The 26380-nt window shown below is 42.0% G+C and overlaps 1 protein-coding gene across 5 annotated transcripts in view; it reads right to left on the reverse strand.

The window, feature by feature from the left end:
* cntn1b (contactin 1b) overlaps nt 1–26380 on the reverse strand; it is an 836554-nt gene that overhangs the window by 465713 nt on the left and 344461 nt on the right. For all 5 annotated transcript variants that reach the window (XM_041216323.1, XM_041216321.1, XM_041216322.1 and 2 more), the window contains 3 exons: nt 9266–9392; nt 8747–8919; nt 1773–1868 (listed from right to left, as the gene is read on the reverse strand). In XM_041216323.1, the coding sequence (XP_041072257.1) occupies nt 1773–1868; nt 8747–8919; nt 9266–9392 (396 nt within the window). The remainder of the gene's footprint in view (nt 1–1772; nt 1869–8746; nt 8920–9265; nt 9393–26380) is intronic.

Below are 26380 nucleotides of genomic sequence, written 5' to 3' on the forward strand. Positions count from 1 at the left end.
TAAATAAGATGGAGCTGCTCCCTTTGGCAGGCAGGTCGGTGAGCAGAGGCCATGGATTAAAAATAATAACCAAAAAAAAAGGAGGTAATATAAGGATTCTTTCTTCAGCAGCGAGTTTTTATGATCTGGAATTCCCTACCCAAAAGGGTGATTCAACTTTCAAATGGATACAGTATAGCAACAACCCCAGAAAAGGAAAAAAAAAATGGCAGGGCTATGGGGAAAGAGCAGAGTGATGGTATTAAGGATCTAGGAAGAGAGTGTAAGGGGCTTCAGTATTCCCCAGAATGGGGTGACAGGTTCTCTGATCCCTTGAGGACCATGGCTTGGTTGGGAAACAAGTGGGAGCACTATTTTGAGGTGGATGTCGTGCTGCACCTTTTAGAACAGAACTGTGGAAGGTTCATCATATATCTATCGTTCCTAGTACCACATACTGCTAAACATTGGGTTCAAAGAATTCCCCCAGTTACCAACAATACTCACAGCTGAGCCACCATTTGGGATAAGATAATAAAGGACAACCTATGACCATATGATGGGACGGAACCTAACACTATTTTTTTTTATAATAATACGTCCTCGTGGCTATTTCTTAATTTTAAACGGGACCTTTCGGTTGAACAAGGACCATTAAGATGATCAACCCTTCGCCTGTGAGTTATTGTTTGTGAGTCCCCAGAACAAAAGAAGCCACTTCACATTTTCGGAAACCTCACACCTCGTTATTTCAGAGGAGATACTAACAGACTGCCTTGGGACTGCACAGCCCAACTTCAAAGGGAGCTACACGAAGGCCATTTATATTTGACAAACCAAGCCTGCCAGCAGAGTCAGAGAGTCCACAAAGACATTGACATTCCAAACACTAGGCCCTCAACAAATAATACTTCTTTCCACCCATAATGGCCGGGACATTATCCGCCTGGAACACAAACCACTGGAAAAACATCCTTTGTTGAAGACTGTGTGGCGAAGTAAGGTCACATGACTTAAGACTAGCTTGTTGAATAAATTAATATTGCCTTCCTCAGCTGCAAAGCATTTTGCTATCTTAACATCTGCCTAGCAGGGCACACAGAAGCTCTGGTCAGACTGGACAACTGGTCCATCTACCCTGACTCTGCTGGTAGTTCTGCATCAATGCCTACAAACTGATTCATCTCTGCATGCCCATTTCATCTTGTGAAGTCAACACCACCAGAAAAGCAAATTTTACAACACCGGTTTTCAGCTTGCTGACCTCTGCAAAGGAATTCCTCATGGGACTTTGATTCTGGACTCCGGACCTCACGTGAACCAATATTTATTTTCTTTTGTGGTCTCTTACTGTCAAACCTTCTTTTCTCTATCCCTATGTGTGTATGTGTGTGGAGGGGGATGTTGCGGACCCTCCTTTTCACTGTTTTGGTAAGTGTGCAATAAACTAACCTTTTGAGTTCATCCTACCTCGAGTTTGCTGTGGGGTTTTTAATAGGAATTGGATCACACAAAAACAGAGGGGTTGGGAAATATGCCACCACTTATTAAAAAGGAAATAAATCAAAGCACCTGCTGTTTATGGATGAGTGCGAGGAAAAAATACTACTGTTTGAACTGTTACCCCCCTCCTCCTGTCCATAACAACCATGAGCTATACTCCAGGAAGGAGCCAATGCCTTCAGGGGAAGGGGAAAGAGGGTGGTATTGGTAAGAAAGGGGAAGCAAAATGGAAGAACAATTGAGATGCATCAATGTTCACAGAATGGACTGATAGGCTTGTGTGGGATTACCTGGGAAATGTGGAGGTGCAGCACAGAGAAGCATCACACCCACTCCTAACCTTACTTCCACGGTTTGGCGCTCCTCAGTTGGAAATCTCTCGAGGTCTGGAGGAGAAAGAGATGGAAAAAAAAAGTCCTTTTAAATTCATTGATGGTCATGAACGGAATTTCATAGAGTAAAGCCCTGATTTTTGACCAAACCAACAAGGCAAGGTCATGAGAGGTTGGAGCCAGACACCACTGACGTTAAAATTTCATGATTTAAACCATTACAACCTTGGCTCTTGTTGGCTGAACTTTCATTCTTCAACAGCCCACAAAAATCAATGATATCCCAGTCAACTGTTCCTGCTGCGTAAAGCGACAGTCTTCCATTTGATTTAACAGAGACCTATTTTGCACTTTCAAGTATGGCCATTAACAATAAGGCAGATCTGAATTCATCACAGTAGTTCAGTGGCTGACAGCTACAATTCTAGGGCATTAAAGACTCACGTATATAAGCATCAGCTGGCAACGTATCTTTAACGTGAAAGCAGAATACTAACTACACTAATGTCAGTAGGTTAGCAGGAATTTGCATGTTGAAAAATTATAGCATAAACCTTGGAAGGTTTGTTTCCTCAGTATAAGATGGGGGAATACTTTGAACATAAAGAACTACCTATAGATTTTTCTTCCTCTTCAAGAAAAGCATGTGGAATAAATCTTTTACTGAGCGGTGTTCCTATTAGGTCAAACACCGTTTGCAACCAGGACACATCTGAATCATTTTCAGAGGCACAGGACTGAATACCAGTTAAACAAATAGGGTCAGTACAGAGTCACAGTTAACAGTTTCATCTAACTGTTCCATGACTATAGCTCAGAGATACTATAAGACCCGCTATCCAGACCATACTCCCAGAAGTAACTTTAACCAAGTGCATGTACATTCACATGTGTTGCTGTAGTAAGGTGCATAGGTGTAAAAGCATTTGTTGTGACTTATTGGTGAATTTGTATTTGTCACCCTGCCCCAGGGTTTTATCTTCCCAAGGACATGGTGCCCCATGGTGTTTATCTCCCACAGAGCATGCACGGAGAATAGTAACCCTGTGACAGGGAAACCGCAACTAGCTGAAAATAAAATAATCTTCCCACCACTCTTGAAGGGTGGGCATGAGATGGATGGTGAATGGGCGGCTGAGACTAGTCCCTGCAATGTTTAAAGGTTTGATGTCAGACACTACAATGATAGGAATAGTGTCCTGATAGAATGGGATCAAACGGGCTGACTGGCTTTCTTCATCCAAACTTATCCTGTCAAGGCCTTGAGTCTTCCTGAGTATCAGCATACTATCTGACTCTGGAAGGCATACTTCACAGACTGCAGCGGTTCAAGAAGGCAGCTCATAACCACCTTCTCAAGAGCAATTAAGGATGGGCAATAAATGCTGGCCTAGCCAGCGACGCCCACATCCCATGAATGAATTTTTAAAAAATATTCTCACCCAATATTCGTACAACTCAGACCAGCAGTGGTTACTGGACCCAAGGGAATAAGGATCGCAAAAAGCAATGACCCCCTCCCATTCCAGTGGAAGTGAATCCCATTAGCATTCATCCTTTACTGCCCTGACTGCAATCAGCTCAGTATATCACTGTAAATAAGGGCTCATCTTCAACAAGGCTGAGATGATGGAATTGACAGGTTAACAGCTCTTTTAGAAATTAATGCTTCAATCAAGCTTTATTCAAACCGTTCTTTCCATCAACGCAAGGGAAAGATGGATTATGGGCTAACTCAATGATAGTTGAAGCATATCCCTGCTGCATTCCAGTCAGATTGGTGGAGACTTTGTAAGATGAATTGATTCGGAATCACGTTTCATGCAACTGCACAATCGAGAGGGTAATGGATGGCCAGGGACACATTACTGAGGCATGTGCTATCTTGGATTAGTTAGGAGATCATAAACATTCATTACGGGTCTCCTTCTCCCCTTCCCCCATAAACACTGAGTGATATTTATAGTTCAGTAATCAGTCCCTGACCATCTCTTAGTGTATAATAATAGTAAACAGAGGATAGAATGACGAGAAGCTGAGGGATATGATTTATAACTCTCCAGTGAGCTGACCCTACCACTTCTGAGTGACAAATTACAAACCAAAATCATGAGTGGATATAAATTCTACCCTGCGGCTTCATTCTGTGTTCTTCATTTTACTGAGATGCCTGGTCAAAGGATCAAAGCTCAAAAGGCAATGCATCAACAAGGTTAGAAAGTGATCAGACAAGGTGAATCACCAATCATGGATCTTCAGTTTTTTTTAAAAGCTAAGTGACTGCAACTAAAAAGGCAAAACTTGAGTGAAATTTGAACTCGCACGTCATTTTGTCAATTATACTTTGATGCCACCAACATTAATGAAGCTGGTTCCGAGTGCAAGTATAATTGCTTCATCACACAACTATACTCTTTCCAAGTGATCAACAGAGTATTCAGCAACACAGCTGGTAATAAGTTCATCTCTGTGCAGCCAAAGCAGCAAGCAATTGAGATTCTTCATCTCCGACGGGATCAAATACAGAGCTACTTCAAACAGTGGCTTTCTAACTAAAATCCAATTTGGTTTAAACAGCAGTGTAACTCTGGAACTGGAATGATATAAACAGAGCTAAAACAATTCAGGAAAGATGTGCTGTCACCAATTAGAATTGAGAGGCACCAGAGTCCCACAGGCTGCTCTCTCATCAGAGAAAGACAACTGGTGGTGAGTTTAACCTGAGGGTCACCACACCTCAGGCAAGGGCCAAGGTTGAGAAGGTGGGGCCTTCATTGGAAGGCCTCAGCTGGATATGAGAATTGAACCCACAGTGTTGTTGTCACTCTGCATGAGAAACCAACCATCCAGCCAACTGAGCTAGTCACCAGTTAGATAACGATGTGAGAAACAGACTCAAAATTGTTAAAAAAAAAGCAATGAGAGTGGATCATTAATGGAGGGTAGACATGTGCAATGAGAAGTGACCATTTGGGTCCACTTCAACATCCATGTATAGCTCACTGTGTCTTGAAGCTTTGCTCAATTTACACAAGGTCTCAGTTTGGAAACGATGTGAAAAACTATTCTGCATATTAAAGTTCATTCTTGTTAAAAGAAGCTTCTGTGCTTCCAGCACTGTATCCGGCTCATTCTTTAAAAAGGTATTTGGTCTCCACCAATCAAGCCCACAGCTTGTCAAAATGGAATCCCTGTATTGTTCTGTCATTTTTGCTTTGCGACCAAGTTATGTCTGTTGCTGTGAGATAATAAGAAATATTTCTGTAGGGCAACGACTCTATTTTTAGCCAGGTTTGCTGATGCTATCATGTGGTGCTCTGATCAAAGGGGTCTCCCTGGGAGTGTAGCAGGTTTCCTACAAAGATCAGTTTGCAAGTCACTGTAGCACCCAGGTGTTTATTCCATGCATTGACCACCCTACATCCTGGCACCAGAAAAAGGTACCTTCCATTTCTTAACGTCTTTTACTCCTTGCCCTACTTTAATTGTTTAATTAAAAATAATGTCCTGGGTTTATCTATGAACTGCTGAGAGAAATAAGCAGATATATGTAAAATACACAAAATCAATCCTTTGACCTGGTGTGTTTCTCCCTGGCTTGAGATAGATGTGGAAGATACCAAGATATCAGTGAATTATTACAGCCTACAGTGCGGAAATTTGGCTCATCACAAACAAAATATTTCAGGGAACTGATCGTCAAACTCATTAATGCTCGTGAGACCTTTCTTGCAACAAATTAGATCTGCCACATTGGAGTGCTCAAGAGAAGTTCATTATACCTGAAGCAATTGAGGATGTGTCTCAGCCATGTAATGAAAGTTTGTATAAATACAAGCTTTTCCTTTCCATTCTTTTCCCAAGACCTGGATCAGATACCCTCTCAATCTTTTATTCTGCAAGCCTCTCCTTGCAAATAAATTATTTTAAGATCAACAGAAATTTGTTTTGATTGCTCTTCTCTGGCCCTCTAAAACGGATGGGTGTGGGTGTATCCTTTTTTTAATCCTGACTTCCCAGCTACTACCAGCCCTTTAGCCCCTCAATATCTAGATAAAGATAGTATAAGTAGGGGACAAACAGAGAACCCTTGTCATTGTACTGCAGCTTACTACAATATGTCACATCCTGTTATGAGAACCATTCATCTTTACTGCACTCAGTCTGAGACTTAGACTAGAAACCAATAGACAGATTTAATTAACTAAGAGGAGGAAATAAGCAGCACTTGGTAGAAGATCAATGTAACAAAGATGTTTATTCAGCACAACGTCTCAACAGTTTCTCACTTCTAACGTGATGAAATGAAGCAACGTCCAGTTTAGTGCCCTGCTGGTTTCAGACTGGCTGCTGAGCTGAGCCCATGAACCAAACAGAAGTTCAGAATTGGAAGCTCCTGGCCGCTGAAGTGCCCAACAGAAGAAACACAGACCCCGTCACCCACACAGTCCTGTCTTCACTCCAGGCACAGCTGCCAATCAAAATCACTAGGAAGTTTGGAATTAAACAGGATTAAATATCCTGTGCCAAATATTTGGGAGTTACCTGCTGGATGGGTCCTCATTTACACACCATAACAGGAAAGAAACCAGGCACACCAGGAACATGCAGAAACACTTTCTGCTTTGGCCTACAGTGTGGACATTTAGCGGGATTGTTATGTAAATTACAGAAAGCAACAGCAAGACATGACCTTAACTGTGTATGTGTATTGTGGCCACAAATTAATGGATTGTCTAACACAGATAAATGTGAGGGATTACATCTTGATATAAAAATAATGTTCGAAATGGGGCAGAAGGCAAAAGGAACTGGGAGTACAAATACACAAACCATTAAAAGCAGTGACATAGGTCAATAGGCCTTTTGTTTCACAAAAACAAACCAAACACTCGGGTTTATTTCTAGAGTGACAGAATTAAAAAGTAAAAACAGGAAATTCTGGAGAAACTCAGCACATGGCAGTACCTGTGGAGAGAGAAATAGCGTTAACATTTTCAGAAGAAAAGAGTTGACGTTTCGAGTCCTCATGACCCTTCGACAGAACTTGAGTGAGTCCAAGAAAGGGGTGAAATATAAGCTTGACTCACTCAAGTTCTGTCGAAGGGTCATGAGGACTCGAAACGTCAACTCTTTTCTCCTCCGCCGATGCTGCCAAAACTTCTGAGTTTTTCCAGCATTTTCGGTTTTTATTTCAGATTTGCAGCATCCGCAGTATTTTACTTTTATTATAGAACTGAAAACTAGTTATGCTGATTTTGTTTTGAACCTTGGTTAAACCATACTTGGTGTACTGAGTACAGTTTTTGTCACCACATTATAAAAAGAGGAACTGGGGAGGGTGCAAAGAAGATTTAAAAAGATGATACCCGCACTGTGATGTTATACTTGTCAGGAAAGGGTGAGCAGGCTGGGAGAGGAGGTTGAGGAGTGTCCTGATAACAGGCTTTAAAATTTAGACAGGTTTTGACAGAGTATACACAGAGAGATGGGAAAGAGCAAAACCAGAGGCTTTCAATGTGGGATAGTCACAACGTAACTAAATAGGGAACTCAGAAGAAACTTCTTTACCCCTAAAGTGGTTAGAAGGTGCAAGTTGCTACCACAGGGAGTGGTTGAAGCAAACAGTATAGATGCATTTAAGAGGAAGCTAGACAAGCAAATGAGGGAGGGCTGCGATGACGGATTTAGATACGGAAGAATGGGAGGAAGCTTGAGTAAAGCACAAAAATTGGAATGGACTGGTTGGGCTGAGCGGCCTGTTTCTGTTTTGTATATTCCGTATAATTCTAGGCTTCATTTCTGCCACATAAACAACACTCTCAAGAGACCTGGAGGAAAAGAAAGAACTTTCACAACTTGGGAACGTCACAGCGAATACAGTACTTATCAAAGCTGAGTTTCTAAAATTTATTCACGGGATGTGGACTTCGCTGGCTGGGTCACTGAGTCACTGAGATAATGTAGATAACGTGGCAGTGTATTTGAGCACAGCAAGATCTCCCAAAACTGCAATGGCCAGATAATCTGCTTTTTATAGCAATATTGTTTGAGGGATAAATGAGGGGAACTTCCCTGCTCTCCTTACTTTGGTGCCATGGGATCATTTACATCCACCTGAGAGGGCAGATGGGTCTCAATTTAACATCTCAAGTTAAAGCACTCCTGGCTGGCATCCCACATTCTCTGTGAATTTGAGGTCATCCAAAACTCTGCCGCTCCCATCAACTCACACCCAGTCCCATTCCTCTATTATTCCGGTACTCACTGATCCACGTTGGCTCCCAGTCGAGCAACATCTTGGTTTAAAAATTTGCACCCTTGTTTTCAGGTTCCTCCACAGCCTCAACCACCCCCCCTGACCATTTCTGTAATCTCCTCCAGTCCCACAGCCCTCTGAGATATCCGTGCTCCTTTAACTCTGTCCCTTGTGCATCTCTAATTTTAATTGCTTACCATCAGTAGCTGTGCCTTCAGTTCCTACACCCCAAAATCCGGAATACCCTCCTTGCACCTCCCAGTCTCAACCTCACTTGCCTCCTTTAAGACCTTCTTTAAAACGTACCTCTTTAGCCAATCTTCTGGTCACCCGGTTTAATATATTATGTAGCTTGGTGTCATACCTAGTTTTTAATGCTCCTGTGAAGCACCTTGGGACATTTTATTACATTATACAAGCTAAATAAATATAAGTTGCTATTAAAGAAGACACCTCTGACAATGCAGCACTCCCGTAGTGCCCTGGAGCATCGGGTTAGATTATGTGCTCAAGTCTTGGGAGTGGGGCTTGTAACCAAAGGAGGGGGAATACAACCACTAAGCCAAGGCTGCAACCTACAAGGAAATTAGTGGCAAAAGTAAAATAACAGATAAATACTAGTTGGCGCATCGATCGATTTTGGAGGGTTTCTGGTTTCCAGATAATTACGTACATCCAAATTGCAGCTTGGCCTCTTTGCTAATGACGGTTCCATACTTGTTTGTTGCCAGACACTGGTACCTGCCACGGTCCTTTCCCTTCTCCGGGTTGTTGATAACTAGGTTACCGCCGATCATGCTGTAGCGGCTATCATCCACATTAATGTCCCGGTTGTTTTGTTTCCACCTACATCAAACAGAAAATGCATTTCCACATGTTAAAAAAGCAAGAGAAACAGCCCATTTTACAAGGGGAGAACTGAACCCACAAGACATCTCATCAATTATGTTAGACACAATGAAAACAATGATAGTATACATGGATGCATTGGGTAGTCAAGATCATTGCGGTACTCACCTGACGATCAAATGATAACAATAAGGGATTAGGAAAAGTAAAAGGGAATATAAAGTGAGGCAAAGCAGGTTTGACATACCTTCTTAAACTGATAACAAACACACAGATCTATATTCCTTTGAACACCCATAACAGCAGACAAGCACATTTATACAAACAAAACAGTCTCTTTTACCTGTAGACTGGGGGAGGATTTGCCCGAGCTCGGCAGTTTAGTGACACTTTTGCCTCCTCAGACTCTTCTGGGTAGATGGTAGGTAGTGGTTGTTCTTCAAACACTGGACCATGCTGCCTACTGTCTTCTGCAAGTACAATACATAGCTATTATAGCCAGAGACAGCACCTGTAAGAAATACCATGGCATGTCCTACAATCTAAATAGAACTCCTGTTACTTAAGTGCAAGTCTGATGAAGCCCATCCATTGGACAAGATAGACCTAATGGCCTCTTTTTGTGCAGCAGCTTTCCATGGTTTTATATGATTCTGCCACCACTTTCTACCTGCTTTTGTTTAACATCAGTGACATAATATCACTTGTCCAGCTTGTCACCATGGCACTCACTATTTCACTTTTCATGGTGAAGCATGCGTTAAAAAAGCACAAGCTGACAGTACTTTCCCTAAATCTTCCTCTAACATTGAAGACACCTTTATTCTTCCTGACATTATGCAATCATTTTGAGCTCATGCTTTTATCTTAAAAACCATAGATTAGGATACACTGTTTTCTGTAATACTTCATAAAGGATTCAGCTGACTTTTCTTCAGACAGCACCAGTTAGTCTTTGTCCTTAGCTTCTCCAAATGTGGATATGTCGACTTCAAGTTTCTATAACCTGCCCAGTTTGATGAGCCAAAACATTGATCTGACGGAGTGACATTTGTGATCCATAATTTGAACCTGCCTAAACATGTTACTCAATCTTTCTTTCAACTACTTACTTTGTTAATTCATCACAATGTCCCCAAGGCAAATAAAGCCACACGGGGGAAGCTCTGGTGTAGTTCAGGGTGTAGTTCAGGACAAGTGGCAAATGTTGACAGGTGCTGTGATGAAACCAGATGCCAGGAGATGTTAATTATGGACTCATTAAAAAATGGCAACTTGTATTTGTTTTGTAGTGTATGCAAGGCATTCAAACTATTACACAAAAATAAAAGTATCATTCTGTTAAAACCACTATTAATTATGTACATCTCAAGGTACAATCGATATAAAATCTCTTAGACCTCTTTGAGTCACGAATTGAGTAAGCACTTCAGAGTACAATCTAGTCTCAATTTTTAACATCTTTCTAGAAGAATAATGTCCATTTAAAAAAGACAATCGTGCAATCAATGTACGAACTGTACATTCTGAACACAATGAGTCTGATTTTCATTTCTGATGATACAAAAATAAGGATTCAGAGTACATTAAAGAGTCCTTCTAAGTTGAGTTAGTCTGGGTATGATCTTCCAAAGTTCATTGATCCCATTTACACTTTCCAGACAGACTTGGCATTTGATTTGAGCTGGTCCATTACAGTGTAGAGTTTCAGCAGACAGGTCTTCCTAACCCCTGCAGAAAACACAGCAGATGGACTTGAGGCCACTTCAACCTTGACTCAAGACCACTTCGCCCTCTGCCGCTTGAGTGCCACAGGTTCAAAAGGAAGCCGCAATTAGGAACTAATCTGACAGTTTTGCCAGAAGATTTGAAATTGAAGCAATCTTAATGAGGTTTCTGGAAATCCTGCTGTTTAATTGTATAAGATGAACACCTCTAGTTGGCTAGAACAAGCAGCAGTTTGCATGCAGAGGCAGTCACAGTGACAGTTCTGTCCTTTGCTTTGCCATCTTCTTGCACATAATGAAACTCAATTCCTGTCAATATGCATCACTCTAACACTCACGCTGCGGAAATATAACCTAAATTCATATTAAACCCCTGAGCAATGCGAACAAACAAGCCAACCATACTGCAACACTTAGCATCAGTCCTAAGGCATTGCGTGAAGCAATGATATCTGCCACCTGATTTGGATAATGCTGAATATTTTGAGTTTGACCCCACTTTGGAATAAAACTCAAGAGGAGAATGTCTTTGATGACCAGTTATGAATCACAATACAATTATCAGCTCTATCTAAATTCCTGACAGTTTGAAATAAAGGTAGTTAAATGACAATGTTATCAGGATGCCATCCTTTTTTTTAAAGATCTGTGAATAATCATCTTTGCAGCATGGGGCACCATCCAAAAAATGCAGACAGCCAACCTTCCAGGATTACCTCAAAGCCCTTTGAAAGACAAACCACAGTCCAGACACTACTGATGGGGATTTCAGAGATGAAATGAGATGTTCCAATTATCATTAACCAAAAACGGATCATGGTCATTCAGAAGATCTAGGCTAATGTGTTTATGTAAATCAACTGTTGTAGCAGAGCTGTTACCCGTATCTAAAACAAACATATAATAACAGCGGAGAGAGATCACACTGAAACATTAAGTGTCAATTTGTTGCTTTCATCAGGAGCCATTTCAAGGCTTACATGTCTTCAAGTTTGAGATCATGTTTCTTCAACAAACAAAATGCTAAAATGAAGAGTTTTTGTCACATTTCAGATCTGTACACATCCATAATAGTAATTGAAAGATGTGCAACCTGCAAAATTTTTGCTGTAGAGTATAAAATATTAAAGGCAACCTTCCATGGGATGTCTGCTCTGATCACCTGTCCTTCAATTTTGCATTCTCTGCAGGATTTATGCGAGTTCTTTCCTTAAATCTGGTTTAGTTAGTAGCTTAATTAATGTTCTACAAATAATATGTTAAGCAAACAAAAAGGGTTGCACTTTTAGTCAAAGTTCATAACTTAAATATTTCCCCATCATTAGTGACAGATCCATAATCACCAAATTGCCATCTCAGAGTCAACTAATGAAAAGAGCTCTCTCCAAACCCAACCAATTTTGGAACAGGAAAACCTAGAATTGTATTACTGCATTCTGTTCAAGAGGACACAGTATAGAAATTTCACACAGCTATCAGCATATTAGAATGAAACCTGGCAGCCAATACTGCTTCATTTGGTAACTCTATACAGACCCGTGAATGACATGGCCCATGCTTCAGTTCCTATGGTAAATGTACAGGAGGGCTTTCTATATGCTAGCAGGAACGAGGGATTAATATGAATAAGAAAAGCCATCGGCAACTCTCTTTGACTTCATGCTAAAGCTCCTGATGTAATCTCTGGGTGGAGGAACTTTATAATGTGTTTTCAGATCACAACAGCAGTGCCTCAAAAGGAATGATAAAATGTAAAACTACCTTATAGATGCATATTCCATCCTGATTGGTTTATGGCCTGAAATTACACTACAAAGTTTAACATTATTTGCGTGGAATTATTTTGCTTACTATTTCAACAGAGAAATAAGTGGAATCATTCTTTTAAAATAGCACTCAAAGGTAGTTCATATAAATGTATTACTAAGTGATTATTTATGAATATCAACCCATTACATTTAGAAACTATTTTTGAATATTTGCCCTTCCCCAGTTCTGTGATATTGTAACTTGACTTTCGAATGTTTTGGAGTAGCAGAATGGAATATTGCACAGGTTGTTCAGCTGTATGATCCAAACGTGACTTAATCAACTACACACAAATAAATGACATATTGCACACAGACAAAAAAAAATATATATATAGAATGATATATTATGCATGAATGAGTGTTTTAAAATAATGGGAAGGGGAGGCAGGTAGATAGACCGGTGTTTAAGCTGCTGACTTTGTGATTCCCAGCCCGAGGAGTATTGTGCAGTTTTACCTTCTGTATTTGTTCACATGACCAGCTTTGATCAAATTACTTTCTTCATTTCCAATCCAAGCTGCAATATTCATTCTGATTTCATCTCGATATTGATGAATTCCTCAAAATACATATGGAAGTAAAAGGGAACCACTGTTCCTGATATTGCCTTCAGCGAATAAGTGAAGTGGGGTTGGGCTAGGCGGCCAGAAAGCTGGCGCCAATACGGGGCTCCATCATATTAATGATTCCTCCGAGACGATTTTATTGCTCCAGCTCAGATACACACACAGACACACAGACACACACACAGACACAGAAAAATACATGTATACACAGGCATCGAAACATATACACAGACAAGCACAACATACTTACACAGACACAGTAAAGCACAACACACACACACACACACACACACACAAACACACCCACACACAGAAAAGCACAACACACACACACACACACACACACAGACAAACACATGTATACACAGGCATCAAAACATACACACAGACAAGCACAACATATTTACACAGACACAGAAAGCACAACATATTTACACAGACATCCACACACACGTACTGCACACTCTGTCCGTGCAATCTGCACTCATCTTGACCCCATAAGCTGACATGATTTCACATATAGGATCAAGCTACCTTTAAATGTATTAAAGCACAGAGCTTTACAGCAGGTTTAATGAGACTTACACATAATGACATTTGTTCTCATTGCACTGGGTGGAGGATATAAAGGATGGACATTGATGATATAGTGATGAACAAGTGTGAAAACAGCTTAAAGAGACATAGCTTTCAGGGGTAAAAAATACTAGACAAACTTGTATTTTTGGCTGAGGAGCAGCAGTCAGTGGAGCTTTGCATCATTATCCTCTAAGTAATGTCAAACACCTATCATGTAATGATCCAGTTTGGTACGAGCTGTATGTTACGATGTTCATGAAACTTTCGCAAACTGACTTTCCTAAATAGACAATGCCACATTTTAATGGTCCCTGTTCTCACAGCACATTCAGACCTCTGTGTTACTTTATACCACCCTCTACATGCACAAACACATGTGCAGCTATGTTGAACTCAATGACTTCGTGAATTTTATGCCAGCTTCACGAAAAATCCAACCGTCAACCTTTGTCCATTCTAAAATTCCAGCAAATGCTGGCAGCTCTAGATAGATCTGAGCAGAAGAACAATGTGAAATGCAAAGATCATACAAAGATATCCTTGTGAGGCAAGATTACGATACCACCCTTCATTCCAAGGGCCCTGTAAGTATCTTCAATGGACATGCATCTCCACGCCAATCAAACATCATTTCACCATCCTAACGACCCGACTTAACACTCCTTCTTGCATGGATCCATGCTTTGCACTGGGTGAAAAATTAGCCCCAATTGTTTGCAGTTGTATCACTCACCAAGTTATGACTGTGCTCAATGCCATGTCTAGCACAGGATCAAAATAAAGTTACTACTAATGCAGAACATCAGAATCTAACTGTATGGAATTCCTTCCTAGCAATCCTCTCCTAAACAATATAAATGAACCTTCTCCGCATGTAAACACGGAATGTAACACTAGATAGCCTGATGGTACATCGTTGCGGTTGGCTGCCGTCAGATGTCATCGAAAAAAAGTACAGTCACTGAACTTAGCCACAGCAAGAATACTGCAAACCTATTCCATATTACAAGAGGCAGCTGCTTCTTAAGTGTGCTCACAGAATAGTTCCTATTAATCTTTCCCCAGAATATTTTCAGATAGTTCTTTCTTCCAATATATAACTTCAGGATGTAGGCTGCTGTTGTACCAAACTTCAGATCAGTAGCTGCCCTATCAATTGCCAGCCAGCCATGGTCCATCAGACCCGGCTCTGAACATAGCTCTAGTAGTCAAGAGTAAACCCTGAAGACGCACGCTCACATCTGGGGAAAGATCTGTTCCTCGATTGAGGAACGTTGACTGTGTTGGTGCACTTGTGTTTCACTGAAGATGTTAGAAGAAACTCAACTTGAGCTTCAAAGTCAGCAGGAAACCCAACAAACGGCACTCCCACCCCCTCCATCCCAAGTACAAACCTGCACATGTGCCACATTCAAAGCAAGGTGGTGAGGCAGTCTTACTCAGAGCTCGTGTCATTCCCCTTCTGAGTCACATCAAGATCTGGCTCGTGAGTTACACTGGCACTGCAATGTCTCTGGGGTATAAAAGTACAACGGCACACAGACCAAGCCAAGTGGGACCTTTCGTGTCTCATTTCTGAAACAGACAGGCTTCAATACTTACTCGATGCTTAGCCTCCCAGGAAATTAGTCTATGATATTTCTGGGTGAACGTCCAGTCATTAGGTCATAAATGCTGAACCACCCTGAAAAACCGGCCACACACATACTGCACTAGCCACTGATGGCTGCAACAAGATCTCTTCGATTAAAGTACAGGTACAATATTGGGCTTTAATATCAGAGTATATATTAGAACAAACAGGTAGCCTGCAGTCACTTTGAAGCTGTAATTTCATTTTAGGGCTGACAGCAGGGTTATAAGCAGCTCAGGCTTTTCTCTTGAGGTTTATGGTGTCACTGAAATCTTTGATCGTATCACTGCCTTGTAATCACTCCCACATAACCATTATTCTCTACTTATTGCTACACAGGGGGTCTTATATTTTATGTTTGGACATCGTAACAAGTCGATACTTTGGGACAATAACGCAACACCAAAAAATAATCAATGGTGTAATATTCCTGTCAAAAGCTTGTTAATTATGAATCAACCCTGTGTTCCTAATGTAGGGGTTCATTTCACAGATACAGCTCCTAGAAACAAACAGCACAATTATCACTGAATCTCTGCCAAGCAACCGGCTAGGTTGCTGTTAATGTTAATTACTGTCAATGTAAAATCCTACCCCAGCATGAGATAAAAGCTTCAGTGTATCTTCATTCAAAGGAAAGCAGAATTCTTGTAGTCTCTCCCCAAAAAACTGTGGATTTTGGGGCAATTGGAGCTTTTAAGACCAAGGCTGGTAGATTTTAGTTGAGTAAGGGAATCAAGACATATGGAGCTAAGGTGGTAAACAGAGTTGGGATACAACTCAACCATGATTGAATTGAATGGCTGGAAAGGCTCCTGTTCCTAGGGGTCCACATCACACAACCACATTATAGGTGAGACAGTGTTATAACGTGGTCCTTTCAAATGCACCTAGCCAGTAGCCAGAATAATAAAAGAAAGAACATTAAGACAATGAATTCAAATAAACCGAATGTTATTTCTTCTGGTAACAAAAATATGAATACACATTTACAATCTGACATTGTTGAATGGATGAATGCATGTCGAAGAAAACTGTTAACTGTTCACATTTACTCCTCGCCTCTGCCTTTGTTAGATGTAGGATGCTCTGACGTTGTGTCGCACTTGCAGGAGTCGATTTTTCATTGGCTTCCAATCATCTCAGCGATTCTTCTTGTTAATGGATGACTGCATGGATATTGGCAGTGGCTCAGTGTCAGTGTCGTCATCATGATCTTGTTAAGCTTGCTGGGTGTCTTTAAGGTTTGGACCTGTTATGGAATATTTTATCATCTGTCATTGTCTCGCTGGTATCTTCTTGGGTGTCATTATTCAGTCATGTTTTGGCCTTGCTATTAGCTAATTCGGCTTCAAGCATTGTTGAGATCGGGGGCATTGAATCCATCATAACCTACAACTCTCTTCTTGCTTTCAAACCTTTCTTCTTCGATGAAGATTTTGAAATCCTCCATGTCATCTCTGTTATTTCCCATCCTGAATGCAGCACCCAGGGTATCTCTCCAGGAGTTTTTGAGACAGTTGATTATCACTTCTTGCCTTGCATGGCCATACATGTCAATTCCCTCTCTCATGTTGAGTTTCTTCAGGCAGGACCAAACGACATCCTTACTATTCTATTGATAATTTCTCTTCTGCAGTTACATTTAAAGGTCAGTATGATGCCCTGGTCCAGTGTTGAATTTCTGAGGTCATGTTTTTCAGCAGATAGGTTCATTTGATGTTCCCATCTTGTGTTACCAGGTTCTCTGTGGATGGGTGTGCAGGGTAGCTGTCAAGCAGCAAGATGGCCTTCTTCAGTAGGCTGCTCTGGCTGAGATGTTTACTGACATTTGGTACAAGTTCATGGTGGAACTACTCTTTAAAAGTTGAAATCATCCAGGCTTTGACACTTCTTAAGTATTGACATGGTAGTTATTTCAGGTTTAGATGTTGGAAACAGTGTGGTTTGGTGAACTTTCCAATGATGAGTGGAGTCAGCTTGTGCTGACAAGCTTTGTTGCAACAAAGGAGGACTGTCAACATTGCCTTTATCGGTTTAATTGTGTGTGTTTGGTTAGCATTGCATCTTTTCACCAGTGTCTTCTTTGGTAACATTTTGTAGTACAGGGCTGTCTCATTGCAGTCATAGACTTGCTCCCTGGTATAGCCTCCATCATGCAAAATCTTCTTTAATTCAGCGGGAAATGATGCTGTGGCTGGGCCATCCATAGACGGATGATGGCCTCTTACAGTAACTTGTGAAATGCTGTGTCAGTTCTTGAATCTTGCTAACCAGCCTTTGCTGGCTCCAAACTCTACTGAGGCGTTGATATGTCCATTTATTTGCTGGCAAAACATCGTAGCCTGAGCTTGAATAACAGGATTGATTAGGCACACTCTTGACTCCCAGGTGGGTGAACCACATGTATACTTTTAACAGGATCTAAGCGGTTGGTGAAGCAGAAACCAAGACACAGAGCTTTTTTTTAATTGAGAAAGTTGATTGGCTTGTTCAGTCTCACAGCTCTCCTCTCACAACCGAGTGTCCCAGCTATCCACTATTTACATGTATTCAAACATCCATCACCCTTTCTCTTAACCATGACAATGTAATTGACATTAACAAACCTTAATGTAATTGATAAGCCGTTGACATTTACAGCTTTGTCGAGAGGTGTACTGTTGAAATTCCGTCATTATAAGCCTTCCACCATGTGCTGACTCAGCAGTCCCCAATCTTCGCAAAATGGATGTTTGCATAAAAGCCTTCCTTGGACAAGACATTGATTTTCAGCTTCTCAGCGATGGTGTAAGATTCATGATTTCATGTTGACCCTTGGATGGCTATCAGTGCAAGTTTGACCAGTATTTATAAAGAAAAAAATTGGCATTTTAAGTAGTCACAAGGCACCCATCTCATGGGCTGGTTCTAAATCATTTGTGGAGTGGTTCTATTTCAACAATGTTCTGAGAAAAACTTCCTGAAATGATAAATTTACATGAGATTTTGGGGTCTAGAATGAACCCACATTATACAGAGTTCCACACTATAGCTGACCACGTTATAGTGGGGTCCCCCTGTAAGTCAAAGCTTTTAAGTGATGCTGACTGACACATGAGCACAAGAAATAGGAGCAGGAGTAGACCATAATGCTCATCGAGCCTGCTTAACCATTCATTCGGGGATCATGGCTAATAATGGCCTTCAACTCCACTTTCCCATCCTCTCCATGTATCCCTTGATTTCTTGAGGCATCAAAAATTTGTATAACCCTGCATTAAATATAGTCAACGGTGGAACATATACAATCCTGAGGGGTAGAGAATTCCAAAGTTTTGCAACCCTTTGAAGTAATTTCTCCTCATCACAGTGCCAAATGGTTGTTCCCTTATCTCAAGACTGTGCCCCTGTCTTCTAGGTTCCCCAGCCATGGGAAACAACCTCTATGTCTACACTGTCCAGTCCTTTCAGTATTTTGTATGCTTCAATGAGCTCACCTCTCATTCTTCCAAACCTCAGAGAGTATAGGCCCCAAGCTTTTCCAGTGTTTTCTGCCTATTAAAAACTTCCATAACTAGATCATTTTATTTTTAGTTCTGTTGAAGAGTCATACGGACTCGAAACATTAACTGTGTTCCTCTCCACAGATGCTGTCAGACCTGCTGAGTTTCTCCAGGTATTTTTATTTTTGCTTTAAATCATTTTATCCTTGGTTTTAGTTCAGAAAATGAGAGCAAATTCATGGCCCTGAAAACCATCCGGCTGAGACAGCAGTGATCATGGTGGAGACAGGCACCTCTGCTCCTCGAAAACCATTGAAACTTGTACCACATGGAAAAAAGAATGCTCGTGAAACAGTCCACTCAATTGTTTTCCTCATGAATGCATGGAAGTTGATGTGATCTTTCAGAAGGATTGTACTGTAAGTTTGAAATGTATCAATGTCAATCAAAACAAAAGCTGCAATTCCTTTGTGCATCTTAACCATGAAGAGTTGGTGTAAGCACGATCATTAGAAAGATTGTATTAAGACTAGTGAAAATAAGAAAGACAGTTCTGTTTGTGGTTCCTGTTTCTGCTCATCTCTGATCATTAGCTGTGGACTGTAGGAATTACAATTTATTGTCTATCCTCTGTTGCCTTTCAGCAGATTGTGGTGGGGTTACATCTTGAACTGATGCCATCCATGTGATGAAGATAGTCCAACATAGGTACGGACTTCCAGGATTTTGACCAAGCCATCATAAAAGAATGACAATACATTTGCAAGTCAAGATCGTGTGCAACTTGGAGGGGAAGTTGGAAGAGAAAGCATTCTCAAGCACTAAGTGATGGGGGTCACAGCACTGCAAAGAAGAAGCTTAGGCAAGTCGTTACAGTGCATCCACTAGACAGTAGACTGCAGGCATGGTGTGACGATGTTGGTGGGTGGGGGGGGGGGGATTAATGTTTAAGGTGATGATTAGCTGTCAGTCAAGCAGATCGTTTTGTCTTGCATTGACAACTCCAGTCAGAAACAGCTAAATTGGTAGATTCTAACTTCATAAAAAGTCTCTTTATGAAGCACCATTTGGCAAACTTTGATACGCTTATTTGCCAAGACACAATTCAATGAGCATCAAAATTCATCAGCGTCTAGCTTGTGCAGAACATCCTCACAGCAGAAGTGATAGATGATCTTCCCTCTTCCCGGAAAAAAGGCTCAATCAATACTTTGCTTCATGAAGACAGTGCTTCTTTAATGTAGGGGTAAATGGGACTTTGAATAGAGTTAGAGTGCCTTTGATTAGGAAGAGTGCAAGGCAAGGCAAGGCAAGCCAAGAGAGATGTGGCTGGCCTCTTGAAGGAAGCACATGAGCAGCACAAAGCTAATACTACCCAACACAGAGTTAAGTCACATTATTTGTGGCTTGTAATCACATTGGCGTGGAGTAAAATGAACGATACCACAAGAACATGGCGAGCGGTATTTCTGCAATGACTTCTTAATTCTGTGTGGCATATAGAGGAATGAGTATTGAATGATAAATATTGCAAGATTTTTTTTAAAAACAAAGAATTCTTGAGAAAGACCCATGGCTGACACTGCAGGATGAATAGGGTTGGAGATTGAATGAGAATTAAATCAGGAAGTAGCAGGAGCAGCAGAAATCAAGCTTGGGTGAGACAAGTCTGAGTATTGCTGGTTTCTATTAGGATGCTCAGCCAAGAGTGAGCTTGGTGCATTTATGCTCTGCTGCTTATAACATTGTTTATGCTTAAAAGAACAAAATCGAAAATCTGATTCAGTATACAAAGTGTAGAATATAGTTCAGAAAATTTCAGTAAACCACCAATACTGAAGTTGCAACACTGCAGGAGAAGAGCAGGACTTCAATCAAATATCCAATTACTCAATTAGATTTGGAACTCCAATAGCAGCTGACATTTACATAGACAACAGATTTTATCAGCACTGTCAGTAATCAAACCCCTTCACCCAATTCACCAGATGTGGAAATAAAAGTTAAATACTGCAGATGCTGGAAATCTAAAATAAAAACACAAAGTGCTGGAGATACTCCGCAGGTCTGGTAGCTTCTTCTTCTTCCTCTCCTCACAATGGGGAGGTCGGTAGAGAACACCCATGTGCACCACATCATCCCTCTATCAATGTAACTGTGAGTGCTCTCTCTCCTGCTTTTGACTCTGCTGCCATGCACTAATCATCTCTACTTTGGTTCACAGGCAGCTCTGCCAAGTGACCGACACCCTCAGCCAGCCAGTCCCTCAGCTCCATCCAAGTCCTCACCTCCAGCCAAGAGGAAACCTCCTCCATTGAAGAGCTGGAAATAAGCAGCCTGGAAGACCCGTCACAGCCCTTACCCACACCCTGCACCAGCGCAGAGACACATATCTCGGTGGGACCTAGATTTAGAGCAGGCTTGGGTTCACAATCTGGTGGTCACCGCACGGACACATGTCCGCAGCAGGAGGAGGCAGGTTCAGTCGAGCTTCCCGACACTCAGAAGACTGCTGGGGAAGAGGCGCCTGTAAAGTCTGAATCAGGTGATGAGTCTCTGGATTTGGCCTTCCAACTCATCATGGAGAGTGAGCAGCAGGCAGGGGACCATCACACAGAGCTGTTGTAAGCCCTCAACAGAGTGGCGCGCGAGTCAGAGCAGTGAGTCTGCCTGTTCTCTGATGAACTGGTGCCCATATGTGCCCATAAGGAGGTCTCCTTGGGAAGGATGGTGGATGCCATGGAGACCCTGGTCCAGCAGAATGCAGAGATGTGTGCAGACCCGCATTCTACCATGGTGGCCATGATGGAGTTCCTGCATTAACACGCTAGAGGGAAACAGGGCAACTCGAGCACCCTTCCCCACAAGGAGTCAGCAGCCATGGTGGTCGTTAGGTTTCTGATCAGCTCCACTGTCATTTCCCTTTCCCCAGTCACCCAGGTCCTTTCTCCTGTCACTGTTGACGCCCCCCCCCCAGAATCATCTTCCACCTCCCCACCGTCACCTACCAACCCGAACCCTTTTCTTTCCAGATAAAAGCAAAATACTGCAGATGCTGGAAATCTGAAATTAAATCAGAAAATGCTGGGAAAACTCAGCAGGTCTGGCAGCATCTAGGGAGAGTGACTTGGGCACCTGAAGGAAGGAGGAGTGGCAGCTGGACAACCTTGGGTCATCCACTCAGGAATCTCAGAGGCTGTCCTCTGCCTCTGTGTCCCCTTTGTCTGTGACTCCTTCAACCTCGTCTTCTGTCACCACAGAGGGAGCAGCTGTCTCACAGGAGGGGAGCCAAAGCAAGCCAGGGCCCTCAAGGCCTTGGCTGTCTAGGGGACACACGCCAAAGTCATCAGAGTCAACAGGGCCAACAATTTCACAGGCTGTCTCCACCCCTGCTGCGGATGTCAGGGCAGCACCTAGAAGAAGTGGTAGGCCTAGAAAAACTAAGAATTTCTGATCACAAGTGGTTTCACGGGTGAACAAATTTTGTCACTTAATTCAGTGAATGTGAATATATTTTCAGATTATAGTGTGTAATTTTGTATTTCAGCCTCATTTATAGGCTTCGTGACTCCTCCCACTGCATTCACCCCACCACCCCACCGGCAGTTCAGCTGCACATAGCCGGACCATGAACGATTCTGGAGAGAGAAGCGTGTATGTGGCAGGACTTTTTGGAGCCTTGTGCGAGCACTCTCCCACACAAGCAGAGCCTTCATCCATCACACTCATCTCACTGTCCTGAGCATCTTCAATGCTGCCTGCTGGGGTCCTCTTTCAGTTGTACATCGGAGCTGAGCTGTATCTCCGCCCACCCCCTGATCACACTCCCAGCGCCTGTGCCCGTCCAATACGAGGCTCCAGTAATTTTCAATTTCGACAGCCAAGGCGGTCGTTAAGTTCCTGATCAGCTCCCCTGTCCTTTCCCCTCCCTCAGTCACTCATGTCCTTTCCCCATCACTGTTGACCCCCCCCCACCCCCCAGCATCACCTTCCACCTCCCCACCGTCACCCTCAACCCGAACCCTTTTGTTCCCAGATAAAAGCAAAAATACTGCAGATGCTGGAAATCTGAAATTAAATCAGAAAATGCTGGAAAAGACTCAGCAGGTCTGTCAGCGTCTGAGGAGAGAGAAACAGGGTTAACGTCTCCAGTCCGCATGACCCTTCTTTGTGGAGTTCACGCAGCCTCCAGGAGGATTGGCGTTCCCCCATGGTGGACACCATAAGATGATCCCGCTGTGCTTTCATACTGGCGTGAAAGCGATTTTTGGCTTTCTTGACATGTTGCTGCAAAAAACGCCCCCCCCCCCCCCGTCGCCACCCCAACCCCCCACTCCCATCCGCCATGGTGCCTGAAGCCAATGGGGCCGGAAAATTCCGGCCATAGTCATCTCGGTTGAACAATATAACCACGACTCGTTGAAGGTTTGCTCAGCTTGGGCCCCGCAGAAGAATGAAGGTGTCATATGATTTCTATGTGGAGCAACGATATTTTCAGGATTGTCTACTCAATATTTTTAAGCATTTTCCTGTATTTATTGACTCGTCAACATCTTACTTCTGTGACTCTGAACGTACAAACACAGGGAAAAATGTGAGGGAAGACCTTCGCAACATCAATGCTCCCCTTACCCACAAAAAGACGAAACTTTGTACTGAGCGAAAAAAACCCAACTGCTGTGTTCCAATAAAAAAAATTAAACATTTTTGACAACAGATCTCATTTCCTTTGGATCTCTGGCATTGTGTTTCCCTAGTTAGTGGATTGACAACCTGAGAGTTTGTGACAACTTGCAGGGTAATCCCCTGAAGTATATTACAATTTACAACATGTTCCAAGAAGCATCTCAATAGTTTCGAGGGCAGGGGCACTGGGAATGTGTCAACTTTTTTTGGAGGCCCTCAGCATTGTGTCAGTATTTGTAAGGGGCCATGTTGGTATTTATAGAGGATGCCCAGTCAAGATCATACAGTCTGAAAAGCAGTAGTTTAATGGAATTACAAAATAATGGTCTCGGAATTTGATCATGCTGCTGCACTGACATTACAAGCATAGCATGGGTACCTGACAGTCGAGCACCTACTCTACCTGTCACTTGGATTGGGTTGCTCTGTAGGTAGCCAAGGTGTACCCGTGGAACTGGCACACAGCTCTCTGCACCAGCATACTGAGAGCCGAACAAACATGTCAAGCTCTCTTTGTGGAAATATAATTGTGAATGACTCACTTTATTGTGGAGCTTGGAATATCCGGAATGTTTCACATTAAAATTATGGACCACTGCCTCCCACAGCTTGACCCTGCAACTCCACACCCCCAAAGATACCACCCTCCTCATTACTGGCAAGCTGCCCCTGGGAGTTGCGCCTATTGTCTGCAGTTCAACGATAACAGCCAGAAAGCCAGCGAGACCAGTGTGCCATAGTCTTCATTAAGTGCGTGCAGCATGCACTGCAACAGGATGTTGCCCCAACTTGGATACAGTCCAATTTCTAGGCAAATTTCTTTTAACTTGTTGACAGCTCATCATTCAGTACAGTTCCTCATAGAATTACAGACCATATGCCATCTCTTTTTCTTGCAGAAGAAATTCCAATTAGTAAACAGTGATATATCACTCCAACCCATCGCACTCGCTTGTTGATCTGCTCACACTGTGGCCAATGTCGAAAACAATGCATCACTATTCTGAACAGCCTGGACTAATTCTAAGTCACTCCAATAGCAGCATAACATCATGACGTTCCCTTCTCCCCTCGGGACACAGAACCTGCAGGACATTTTTTTGGCAGGAACACTTTGTGCTCCAAACCTGAACAGAAAGCATTTTTTGGGACTCCCCAGTAACAACTCCATCGGTGTGGCAAGATATCTGCCATCGTAGAGAAAGGCAAAATTTTCCATGGGGCTTTAAATGTTCCCAGCATTGCCTGTCCATCAAGCCTTGTGCCAGCATTCTAACAATCGGTTTTTCTTCTAAGCTTCAAGAGTTGGCAGATCCGTGTTGTTTATTTTTTTTTGGGAGCCTGCAGCTTCTCAAGTCACATCTGGGCAACTTGGCCTCATTACTCAACCTCTATAATTCAGAGTTGATCAATCATATATACTGGGGGCATTGACCTCACCTATGACTGTTTGTCAAGCAAACACTCAAGTCAAAGGCCCTATTTTTAGGTCTATAAAAATCAGTTGGAACACCAACATATTCACAAATGCCAAGAACTGAAGGGCTTATTATTGTTCTCTAAATTTCCAAGGAGCCCACATAAATTTCCAATTACTTTTCATTTTACATTCCAAAACCAAAATGGATGGCTAAGAGCCCCTGTGCAGAACAGCCTGGCTCAGAAGACATGAGTGTAGCGAATCAGAAGATTATGATCTAATGACATCAAGTCTGGGTTTTAAAAGATCGAAGTCCGTGGGAGAAAGGAAAGACTGAGGGAGCTAAGGACCTGAGTATGAATGAGTTGGAGAACCAACTCAAGATAAAATGGTGATCCTTAGCATATTGCCTTGTACATTATTTCATCATATAGGTACACTTCTGCCCATCTTGTAGGGGAAAATCCGACCAACTCCATAGGAATTAGTTGGATCAATCTAACCAATAGACCACTGGTCATATGATGCCTGAAAACCAAAATGGTTTTCACCAATTCATTTATTGGAACACTTAATTTGAATAAATCCAGGCGAAATATATCTTCCTTATTTTTTCTCTGCTGGCCACTAAAAGCAATTCTCCTTGTCAATACTGTCAAAAATGGCTGAGAAGATGGACTTTAGGCTCCAACTAACAATGGGAAGTAAGCTTAAAGAAAAACAAAAGGAAACTGAGTTAATGTTTCGAACCCAATATCTTCTTTGAGGCAATTCTAAAGAAGAGTCACATTGGATTCGAAACATTAACTCTGTTTCTCGCTGAATAGATACTGCCAGACTTACTGAGCTTTTCAAGCACTTTTTGTTTTTACTTCAGATCTCCAGCATCCGTAGTAATTTACTTTTATATTCATGGGAAGTATCTCCTGTATTATATAGTAAATGGTTTACATTGTCAAACTTATGTGGGTGCTGATGATGCTTTTATTGAATTGAGTGATAATGAGGGGTTTTGACAGGTTGGATGAGGGGAAACTGTTTTCACTGGCAGAAGCCCATTAACCAGAGTTCACAGATGTAAGATAATTGGCAAAAAAAAATCCAGATCTTATTATTTCTTGTACAAAAAGTAGCTGCGATCTGGAATTCTCTGCCTGTTAGGTTCTATAATACATTTCAAAAGGTAATTGGATACATACTTAAAAAGGAGAAATTTGCAGGTCAGTGGGTAAAGAATGGGTGAGTGGGGATAATTGGAAAGGTCTTTCAAAGGGCCAGCACAGACACGATGGGCAGAATGGCCCTCTTCTGAGCTGTATCATTCTATGATATTATGAATTGGCCTAACGGCTTCATAAAACTCAAGCTGTGCCTGCTTCTGTTGCATACATACCAAGACAATTATATTTTTAAAACATGCAATGATCTTGTTGTTTGTGTCTGTCCTTCACTGATCAAGCTTGCCTGGTTTCACCAGTACCCACTTATGTCAAAAAAAAACCAAAGGTTAAGACATTAATAGTGAAGGGAGTACACTGGCTGAGAGATCAC

The sequence above is a fragment of the Carcharodon carcharias genome, chromosome 21 (assembly GCF_017639515.1).
Source record: "Carcharodon carcharias isolate sCarCar2 chromosome 21, sCarCar2.pri, whole genome shotgun sequence".
In the NCBI taxonomy this organism is placed as follows: Eukaryota; Metazoa; Chordata; class Chondrichthyes; order Lamniformes; family Lamnidae; genus Carcharodon; species Carcharodon carcharias.